A 10,301-nucleotide genomic window follows, 5' to 3' on the forward strand; every position below is an offset into this window, starting at 1 on the left:
TTTCTCCAGGAAGCCAAATTCTGCCTCCAAATGCAGGAATGTGGAATTTCCTTCCATATTCAGGCACCAGCGTTGAAAGTGAAAAGGAATGGGTAGGTAGGAGGGAGCAGAGAACAGGAGGGGAAAGCAAGGCACAGCGGCAGCTCCGGGTCCGCACCGCCGGCCCGGGTTCCGCCCCTCACGCAGCGGGACCCGCGCGCTGCCGCCTCCACCGCGCGCCGCCGGCGCCAAGCGAAGGGCGGGGCTCCGCCCCCCGCAGCAGCAGCCAATGGGAGGCGGGGCCCCCGCAGTAGCAGCCAATGGGAGTACGGGGGCGGGCACTGGTGGGCGTGGCGAGGGCTCGGAGTGGCCAGCCGGCCGTTCTGGCGCCAACTTCGAAGGGGATATAAAGGGCCGGCGCGCGGTGGTTTCCTTTCCCGCCGCCCGTCTCGCCGCCGCCGCTCCCGCTGCCGCACTTTGAGCCATGCTCTCCGCCCGCGCCCCGCTCGCCGCCCGCCACGAGCAGCCCCCGGTGTCGCCCAAGAAGAGCCAGTCTCCTATGAAGAGTCTGTCGCCCATGAAAGGCTTGGCGCTGAGCAACAAGGAGAACACGGTAAGCGCCCGCCCGCCCGCCCTCCCACCCCCGTGTCTGGCAGCGCCGCATCGCGCTCACCCTGCCCCTTTCTCCCCGCAGCCCCCCACGCTCAGCAGCGCCCGTGTGCTGGCCAGCAAGACTGCCCGCAGGATCTTCCAGGAGGGCGATGGCAATCCGGTGAGTGTAGAACGCCCGGGCACCGCGCCCGCCCTTGTCCTGTTCCCGGAGCTCCTGCAGCCCCCGCCCCGCTCCTCTCTCCCAATCCATGGTCTCTCCTTTCCGTCCGAGCCCGCTGGTTCCCGCCGGGCACTGCACCCCCGCCCCAGCCCCTCTCCCTCAGGGGGGTCTCTCCACCCTCCCGGGCCCTTCTCCCCGCTCGTCCAGCCCCTCTCCTCGGAGGGGTCTTTCCCTCCTGCTAGCGCTTCTCCCCCGGGGTCTGCCCCGAACTGCCGCCTCAGGCTCCCGCCAACGCCGGCCCCGCCCCGAGCGCGGCCCGAGCCTTCCCCGCCATTCCAGGTGCCGCGGGGCGCGCAGGAGGAGGAGCCGCTGCTGCGGGAGAACCCCCGCCGCTTCGTCATCTTCCCCATCCAGTACCACGACATCTGGCAGATGTACAAGAAGGCCGAGGCCTCCTTCTGGACGGCGGAGGAGGTGAGGGGCGGGCGGCCACGGCCCTGCCCGCGGCCCCGGGCGGGGCCCGGGCTTCCGCCGGAGCGCCCGTTCCTTATTTATCCTGTAATGTCTTAGGTGGACCTTTCCAAAGACCTCCAGCACTGGGAGTCCCTGAAGCCTGAGGAGAAGTACTTCATTTCCCATGTCCTCGCCTTCTTTGCTGCCAGTGATGGCATTGTCAACGAGAACTTGGTGAGTGTGTACGAAGTCCCGACAAATATCACTTTGGGTAGATAACAAGAAAACTCAAGTTTGGCGTGCTTGCTGTGCCTAATCCAGCTGGTTGGCCGGGTCGTGGACTGTTACAGCACTAAGAACACAGAGCTGTCCTGTGTTAATTAAGGAACTGGGGTCGGTTTTGTAATCTCCAAGTTTGCCCACTCCCCTTTGGGCACTGAGTGCTGCCCTGCAGTAACGCTTGGCTGTTTCACAGCCCATGTTCTGCTTCTACCCTCTGCTCTTCTAACGGGGGATAATTAAAACTGAAATATTTTCCCATGGGACCAAAGAATACCTTCTGACATGAAATTCTAAGGGGTTGCTCCTTTTTATATTGCTGTTAGTAATCCACTTATCTGGAATTAGTCAGAAGATTTGTGGGCTGTAGGGCATTAATGCATCTAACCTGCAAATCACAAACACTTCTGCAAATGCTTATTTATTTCCTCTAGGTGGAGCGGTTCAGTCAAGAAGTACAAATCACAGAAGCTCGTTGTTTCTATGGCTTCCAGATTGCCATGGAAAATATACATTCAGAAATGTACAGTCTTCTTATTGACACCTACATTAAGGATTCAAAGGAGAGGTTTGTATTTCTTGATTATGAAAAGTTCAGAACTCAGTAAATACTCAAAATTTAGGTAATGCATGTCAGTTCTCTGACTTTCAGGCTAATTGTAGGATGTAAATGAGACTTACATAAAAAGCCACTGCTTTTTAAGAGCACCTTGCTTAAGAGCACATTCAGAGCAAATTAAGAGCACATTAAGAGCAAAACTGAAATCACTCAGTACTGAAATGAAGGAATTACACAATGTAAAAGGTGAAGCAGTCAAATAAAGACTATATTAAATTTTAAGTGAGTTTTACTGCTACTTAAAAAGCTTGCTGTGTCATTTCTACTCTGAGATGCTAAATTCTAGTAAGAGCTGCTCACATGAAGAGGTCTGATACCTCCATACTGTAAAGTGGACCCTGATTAATCTCTGGCTTTGACAGCCTTGTTCAGGAACACTTGGTGAAACAGTTCTACCCTCGATACTGTAATGGGAATTCATGTGAACTGGTGTTGATGTGATGGGTCTGTGAAGGATAAAGTAGTTGATTGGAATGAATAGAGCTACATTGGTGCCAGGTAAGAGGGAGGACAATTGCCAGGATGAAGGTGCAGAGCATGTTTAAGTGATCACTACTGTTCATGGTAGTGAATTCTTATTTTGCTAGTTTAGGGTAGGATGTTTTATCCTAATGAGTTTTATCTTCCTCAGGGAATTTCTTTTCAATGCTATTGAAACGTTGCCATGTGTTAAAAAGAAGGCAGATTGGGCCATGTGCTGGATTGGGGACAAGAAAGCAACATATGGTGAGTACATCTATTGGAAACAAAGTGAAATTCCTCTTCTAAAGATAGAGGAACCACCATTTCTCCAGACTTCACAGTTAACAGGGATTATTGCTGTTGGAGAGAGTACATGCTCTCCAGTACAAGATACTGGTATAATTCTGAATGTAAAGAAAGTAATTGTCATCTTTAAATTAGCAACTGACAGGAAATCTGTGTAAAATTGCTGACATAAGGAAATAATAAGGTTATGTGGCAATCATCATATGCCTGAGTATATGATCAAACTGTAAATTGCTGCCATATGTCAGGACATGTCATGGCTATCTATAGCCAGTAGACATGTCTGGTTGGAGACATGTCTGTAGCCCCTCTGCCTTAGTGATTCCTCATGTTTTGCTTCAAAGGTGAGATGGTACAAATCATTATTTCACTAGTAGTGAGACATTTTTCATGGCCAAAGATGATCAGACACTGACTTAAATCAGCTGCTAAAATGACTGCTCTTTTTAGTGAGTCATCTGAAAAAGGATAATGAGGATTGACACGGAGGAAGGAGCCTTGGCTTCGGCTACTTAGGAGCTACTCTGATTAGTTCCTATTTCCTCTTATGTTTTTGTTTAATGATCAAAAACCTTTAATAATTTCTAAGCACAGCCCACAGTACACTTAGGAAGAAACAACCTCATTTGCTAAAGCAGGATGCAGTTTGCAATTTTTGTGTATTTTTGTTAAGTTTTCTGTGTGGTATTACTATCCGTATTCTCTCAACAGGGGAACGCGTAGTAGCCTTTGCAGCTGTGGAAGGAATCTTCTTTTCTGGCTCTTTTGCATCAATTTTTTGGCTGAAAAAAAGAGGATTAATGCCTGGACTCACTTTTTCTAATGAACTCATCAGTAGAGATGAGGTATGAGTCAAATTCTAGCAGTTAAGATGGTAATGTGCCACAGTAGTTCAAAATAATGACACTCAATTGGAGCCTATATTTTAAAACAGGAGTATATTTAGAAACAGGCAGACTATAAAGCTCACTAAAGTGTGTAAACATGTGTCATTGTGGATCTTGCAGAAGCATATGAATGAACTTAGCATTCTACTTCTCTAAAGTAGTCAGAGGGCTCTCACCAATGCTTGCAGCTGCTGTGCCTCACACTGGCAGAGCTTGCTTGTGGTGCCTTCTGTTGAGGCAGAAAGTTGTAGGAAAGAGTAACATGGCAAAGGTGATGCCACTTACTCTGTGCTCTCTTAAATCGGTATTCCTGAAATAATGTTCTGAAATTTCTTTACAGGGTTTGCACTGTGATTTTGCCTGCCTCATGTTCAAGCACTTGATACATAAACCATCAGAGGAGAGAGTAAAGGAAATCATCATGAATGCTGTTCTCATAGAACAGGTAACTGTCTCTTGTTTAGGAGCTTCATTGCAATCAAACAAAGCTGGGGAGCTGTTGGGCATAAAACTAACCTAGACAATAGAGTGAATGCCAGTTTCTATACATAAAATACTTGTTATCTGCAGGAATTCTTGACGGAGGCACTGCCTGTAAACCTGATTGGCATGAACTGCACTTTAATGAAACAGTACATCGAGTTTGTGGCAGACCGGCTTATGTTGGAACTGGGATTTAACAAGGTGAGTCTCTGATACACTGAGTGTTTCATGGGGAAAAGATAATGTTAATTTCCTTCAGAAACCCAAATCCTAAATTGGCTGCAGAAATATTCTTTTAACTTTTGAAATGATTTAGCAGTTCTGCTGCTACATTTTTTGCAGACTCGCAGAACAAAGAGCAAAAGGATGCTATGGAAAAAGCTGTATTAGTAGTTGTGCTTCTTAGGCTGCTTTACTGCAGCTAAAAGAAGACAGGAACAAATAGAGAAGGCTTGGGGCAGAGATTTTTGTTCACTAAATAGTAAGCCTGCTGATGCTGCCATTAGGCTCCTTCCAGCTGATCTCTAAAGTTCTTGCATACTCAAAATGTGAGCACCTGTGGTGACTACAGAATTGCCTGTGTGTTTCAGATATACAAAGCAGAGAATCCTTTTGACTTCATGGAAAACATCTCTCTGGAAGGCAAGACAAATTTCTTTGAGAAGCGAGTAGGTGAATATCAGAGGATGGGAGTCATGTCGAAGCCCACAGAAAACTCTTTCACCCTGGATGCGGAATTCTAAGTGACCTGGAACCACGTGCATTAATGTGCATCCTGCCCTGCTTACAGGGAAACGCTCAGTGTGCTGAGTCACTGTGACTTGAACCCTGTCCTGAAATCCCACTCTTGTAAAGTGTGGTGCTACTGGTGTACTTTAGAAGGCTGGTGTAGCTCCAGCAGTAAAACCCCTTTTAATTAGATTTTACCAATGGTATTAATGCATAGGATGCTCAGGTGTATCTTACAGCACATGCTATTCCACTTCCTGGAAGATACAGGTAGTTCTTTCTGCAAGGGGAGGGGTTGTGGGTACTGACCCCTAGCTTCTGCTGTTCTCACCATAAATAGAGGAACAGTTAAAAAATTTCAGTTGTAAATTTGTTGACTAGTCTGTAGAAAACTCCAGAGGCAACTACATGATGACCTCACTGCTTTTTTAGCAGGTTTTAAGTTTACCATTTTTACTATTTTAATTGTTTGTACATAAACCTGGCACTTTAATGTTTTAAATAAACAACTGTCTTGTAGTGTTCAACAACAGTAAAATGCATGTCAAAATCTTTTGCAGTCCAACCTTTTATGACTTGTGCTTCTTTCTGGATATGTAATTTAGAAATAGTGCTGTGAATTAAACTATTCATCTTAAAGTATATCAAAGAACAGGAAGAAAATTGGTACGAAAGGTGAAGAACTAAATAGGATATTCTGGTATTGAAAAATATAATGTAGCTGACTTGTGGACTTGATTGCTTTTTCTTTAATACCTGGGGACAGAATTTCATGTAATAAAGGGCTGGTTGGACTCAGTGTTGTACTGGCTTCAGTGTTCCAATGGGCAAAGTTGTATGCTGATTTCCTTTTGAGTTGCAGCTTTTCTGAGGAAATGCAAGGTCTTCAGGAAATGGCTGCTTAGTCATGTGGTTGATACCTAGTGAAATTGTTGTGCTTAGCTCTTTCAGACTGACTGCACTAAACAACTGATGTTTCAGGGCTAATTCAGGCTGGTGCAGTATTCAGAGCTTTTCATCGTGCCAGTTAAGTCTTGAGTTTTAATACTTAAAAGTAGTGCATACACCATGGTTATCCCACACAAACAGGAGTGAAAATGAGTATGCTTTATATAACTGATATAAGTTGTGTGGTCTGTGAAGGAATCCCTCTGGTCTCAGAGTTCTTGGAAATTATTTGCAGTGAGATGAAATGACAGTGGGGTAGACTGAAAATGGCTACTGCCTTGCTGTACAAAAGGAATTTATCCATTTAGTCTAATATTCAGCAAGGAATGTTCGGCAAGCCTTTCCTCAAGCATAGTTAAAGTGAATAAGCTTTATAAAACTCAAAACCTTTTTCTTCACAGGAAAAAAACGAGTTTGCTTCTTACTGCTTAAGTGCTCCCTCTTTTAAAGCACAGTATTTGTGGTGCTTTGAGAGTGCAGCCATGGTGTAAAATTGAGTGGCTTTGTTCCTTTGCTCTTGATTGCACTGAAGGCAATGGTGTGTGACTGCTCTTCCCCTGAGTCTGAAGTTAGCAGGATGCACAAGGCTGTCCTAGGGAGAAAGCCCCAGTAAATAATTAAAAAATCCTAACCTCCAAAGTCTGGAATTCAAGATGGAGGACTGTTAGCTGAGGGGTCTGATAATGGCCTTGCAGCACTGATGCTGCCAACAGGTCAGTGATTGCAGTGGCCTGAGAATAATGTATTAGGAACTGCAATAGGGATGTGCTAAATTGGACAGCCAGACACATTATTTTGAAGCATTGAAATTTAATGCTTGTTTCTGCCTAAATACCAGCATTTCCCATTTCCTTCTCAGCAAATTGGGCTTAGTGCCTTTTTTTTTTTTTTCCTTCTCTCAGCAGTCAAAGCTTTGATCAAATTAAGTGATAAAAGTATCAGAAGTCAGAATGTTAAGGCTATATTGTTTAGAGCACAAAGGAGACAGTAATAAAATACTGAGATTAATTTTGACCTGAGTATGATTTAGCAGCATTCAATTTATATTCAAATCTGTTAATTTATATACTTAGATGATGTAGAGAAAGGGTAAAACCTCTGATCTGTGAGTGTAGGGGTCTACCTGTATTACAGCCATCTCTTCCAATTTGATTCTTGGTATGTGCCAAGAATCAATATGCAAACAATTAGGGCAGAAGGATTTAATCTGCCATCTGTAATACTGGGAAATAGGAACTGAAACTATTTTGAACATAATATAGGAGGTCTGCTAGGAATGGATATGATGGCCAAGTAATTAGTTATAATGGGAGGTAGGATGAATCCCTTTTAGCCAAGCATTGCTCTTATGGGGTAATAGACACTGTAGCTGTGTACCCATTAGAGATAGATTAGATAAGAATTAAGTCATTCAACAGGAGAACAAGGCTTGTGGCTGCTGTGATCTTGTGCTGCTGATCTCTAAATGCCTTTAGTTTGGTATATGTACCTGCTGTAATGCGGGTCAGTTTTTCCTGTACAGTCTGGAGAAAAGCTGTGCCTCTGATCCCACCTATTTTAATTCTCTGTTCAATTCTCTATTTCAATCACAAGGATTGAAATGTCTTGCTATTGCTTAGTTTGAACAGATTATGTCCAAGTCTTGATGAAACACTTGTTTCCTGAAAACGGATTACTTTCCAATTTGACTGCAATACCAGTTGTTTGGACACTTGATCCTCTTAAGAATTGAGGAGATAAGTCTTTTATTTCTTTAAAAAAAAAACCCAAACTAATACTCCCCCCAAAAAATTTCAATGAAAATTGAAATGGCCCTCTGGAATGTATTTTGAAGTGGAGTTGGAAGAACCAGGAGAGATTTGAAGTGATGAAAGTGCAGATGTTTTTGTTCATGAGTAAATCAGAATGGCTGGCTGGTAGGGTCTGCAATTGCCACAGAAAAGTAAAAAGTGATTAGGCTACTAGAGGAAAAAAGGGATAAGTGAAACTGGATGTGTTTGATGCTGCAGCAGCAATGCTCTAATGTCCGTGATAAATCCATGCATAACTGATTCCTAGCTCTCCCCTGTGTTTCTTTATTGCTGATAAAATTAATGGCTTTTAGTAGCAGCAGATAAAATGGGAGAAGGGTAACCTCAAGCATAGTTTTTCCTGTTACATTTTTTATTGTAGTTTGTAAAAAAAGCCAAACACAGGGGTGCACATAAAACTTCCATAACTCCTTAATTGACAGATTTTTCACTTCACATTACATGTCGAACGTTGAAATCTTGACAGTGATTGACAAAGATAAGCAACCTAATGTCAACCTTGTCCTCAGGAAGTAACTGTAACATCAGAGTGTAACAAGTAGAAAATCCCCTGATTTCTCAAATTTCCTGGGGTGATTATAAGAATTTGTGCCCAGAAGAGGTCAGAGAACAATTACAGTTGCTTGTGCCTGCAACAGGGCACAGTCAGCCTGTGAATCTGAAGGCACATGAACAGTCTGGTGTGATCCCTGAAGGGGTAACTACTTCCTCCACACCAGTCAATCAGAAACTGCCTGGCAGAAGCAGGAATGAATGGAGTTGCCTTATTCCAAGTCTATTTTTCACAGCCTGCTTTATTTTCAGCTGTTGATTACCTCTTGGAGCTTTGGCCTCTCTTTTTGTGCATAATGTACTATGAGAAGTAAATGCTTTCATCGGGAAAGGTTTGAGAGCTACAGACTTGACTTTCATGTCCTGTTTGCTGATGGACAGCTAGTTTTTTATTAGGAATTCATCCCTTGGAATTGTTTCTGATATTCTATGATCCACATAGACTGTTTTGGTTTATTTAGTAAAACAATCCTTACATAAAGAATGGTGAAAGATTAAGCTAATAGGAAGAATGTCTAATATGTGTCAGACACTGGTTTTGCATTTCAAGTTATGCCCAATGGATTTTTGAAATTACAATATTGCTGCTTCCTGTGCCTGCAGAGAAATGAGGAGAAAATCCCTTTAGAGAATATCTCAGAATATCACATATCAGTGATGAGATCTTACTGGTATCATTAATCAGCAGATAAATGTTAGTGTTTGTAATTTAGGACCTGCTCTTAGAGATAGCTGTGAGGCCCTGGATTGCGTGAAGAAGGAATACCAGCTGTTAATCTCTAACTTCAAATATCTAGACAAAAATACCTTAGTGGAATGTTCTTGTAATTCTCCCAAATAACCAAATTACTCCTGCTTCTCTCCTGTTTATTTTACAGTATGTAGTTGTGCCACAAGTGATACCACTTTGTCCATACAGCACTTTGGAGCTTTTCCCTGATGCTGATCATGTGTTGAGGTTTTTCTGTTGGCCTAAGGGTGAAGACTCCAGTGCTGGATAAACTCAAGTGCTTCTGAGATGCAGACTGGGGGAAAAAAAAATATCCCAGGCTAGTTTCTGCTAGCTGTCACCGGTAAGTAATTTGTGTTTTCTAAGTACTGTAGGAGTTAGCTGAAAGCAGGGGAGAGTTTGCAGTTCTTAGGTGTCTGAATCTTGAGTGTTAATCTTGCAAACATACTCCAAAATATTGAGCTGTATTTCTGTTCTTTTTGGGGTCAGGAGGTGCTGCTCTTTCTGTTACAAAGTGCTGCTGATATAATTGGGTAATTCTTGAACCCCCTGGGTTGGGCCTAGCAGAGAGTTGAGTTCAATTTTTTTGCTAGATTTTAATTTTAACAAGGATCTAGCAAATGGATTGTCAGGCAGCTAAAACTTAATGCCATCTAAACAAATTGTGGGGTAATGAAGCCACTCATATGAAGATTGAGGTATTTGGCCCCAGAGAAAGATGCCTGCAGGTATTTATTTGCAGATGGACTACTATTCAGGCAGATCAGTTCTTGCAATCTTAGTATATCCTGTGTATGCTCCTGGAGAAAGGATATCTCTGGATCTCTGGCTCCAAAGGTGCAGCACCAGGGAAGGACAGTGCATTTCTGTTCATTCCACATTCCTGCTTCTTTGGCAGATGAGCATTTACACAGCACCTACATAGCATTTTATTTCATAGTTTGACAGTAGTTTCTGATATCTTTAGCCACATTGCCTGGTGTTTTTCCTATCCTTCTCTTAGGGAGCTGCATGCCTTGTTTGTCCTTTCAGTCAGAATCCAACCCCTAGGTGCTCCCAAAGGTGTTCCCCAGTGTTCTAACTGGGAGGCATTTGTGAGCTTGTGTAGATCCAGGACAACAACAAATACCAGCCTTGTTCTGCCTGTGTTCCAGCATCCCTCTGCAGCCTTGTGGGCTGCTCTGCTGCCAGGGACTGCAGTGAGTCTGCTTTCTGACTGGTGCTGGCCAGAGCTTCCCTGCTTCTCTCTGGAAGATGTTGCCTCATTAAAGTGAAAATATTTTGTCAGCAT

At 43.7% G+C, this 10,301-nt stretch overlaps 1 protein-coding gene across 1 annotated transcript; it reads left to right on the top strand.

Annotated features, from left to right (window-relative positions):
* The first annotated feature begins 423 nt into the window (after positions 1-423).
* On the top strand, positions 424-5,768 carry RRM2 (ribonucleotide reductase regulatory subunit M2). The gene is made up of 10 exons (XM_021525457.3): positions 424-592; positions 674-751; positions 1,091-1,225; positions 1,322-1,438; positions 1,918-2,051; positions 2,734-2,828; positions 3,582-3,715; positions 4,098-4,202; positions 4,328-4,441; positions 4,831-5,768. The coding sequence occupies exons 1-10, from the start codon at positions 464-466 to the stop codon at positions 4,981-4,983; spliced, it is 1,194 nt and encodes a 397-aa protein (XP_021381132.1). The 5' UTR covers positions 424-463; the 3' UTR covers positions 4,984-5,768.
* Positions 5,769-10,301: the final 4,533 nt, after the last annotated feature.

The sequence above is a fragment of the Lonchura striata genome, chromosome 3 (assembly GCF_046129695.1).
Source record: "Lonchura striata isolate bLonStr1 chromosome 3, bLonStr1.mat, whole genome shotgun sequence".
Taxonomy (NCBI): Eukaryota; Metazoa; Chordata; class Aves; order Passeriformes; family Estrildidae; genus Lonchura; species Lonchura striata.

What these genes read in the sequence shown, in the direction of transcription:
- RRM2 (XM_021525457.3), top strand. Translation starts at nt 464, where the DNA reads ATGCTCTCCGCCCGCGCCCCGCTCGCCGCCCGCCACGAGCAGCCCCCG. An exon ending in ATGCTGTTCTCATAGAACAG is followed by an intron (nt 4,203 to 4,327) that starts GTAACTGTCTCT and finishes TGTTATCTGCAG; the next exon opens with GAATTCTTGACGGAGGCACT. An exon ending in TGGAACTGGGATTTAACAAG is followed by an intron (nt 4,442 to 4,830) that starts GTGAGTCTCTGA and finishes TGTGTGTTTCAG; the next exon opens with ATATACAAAGCAGAGAATCC.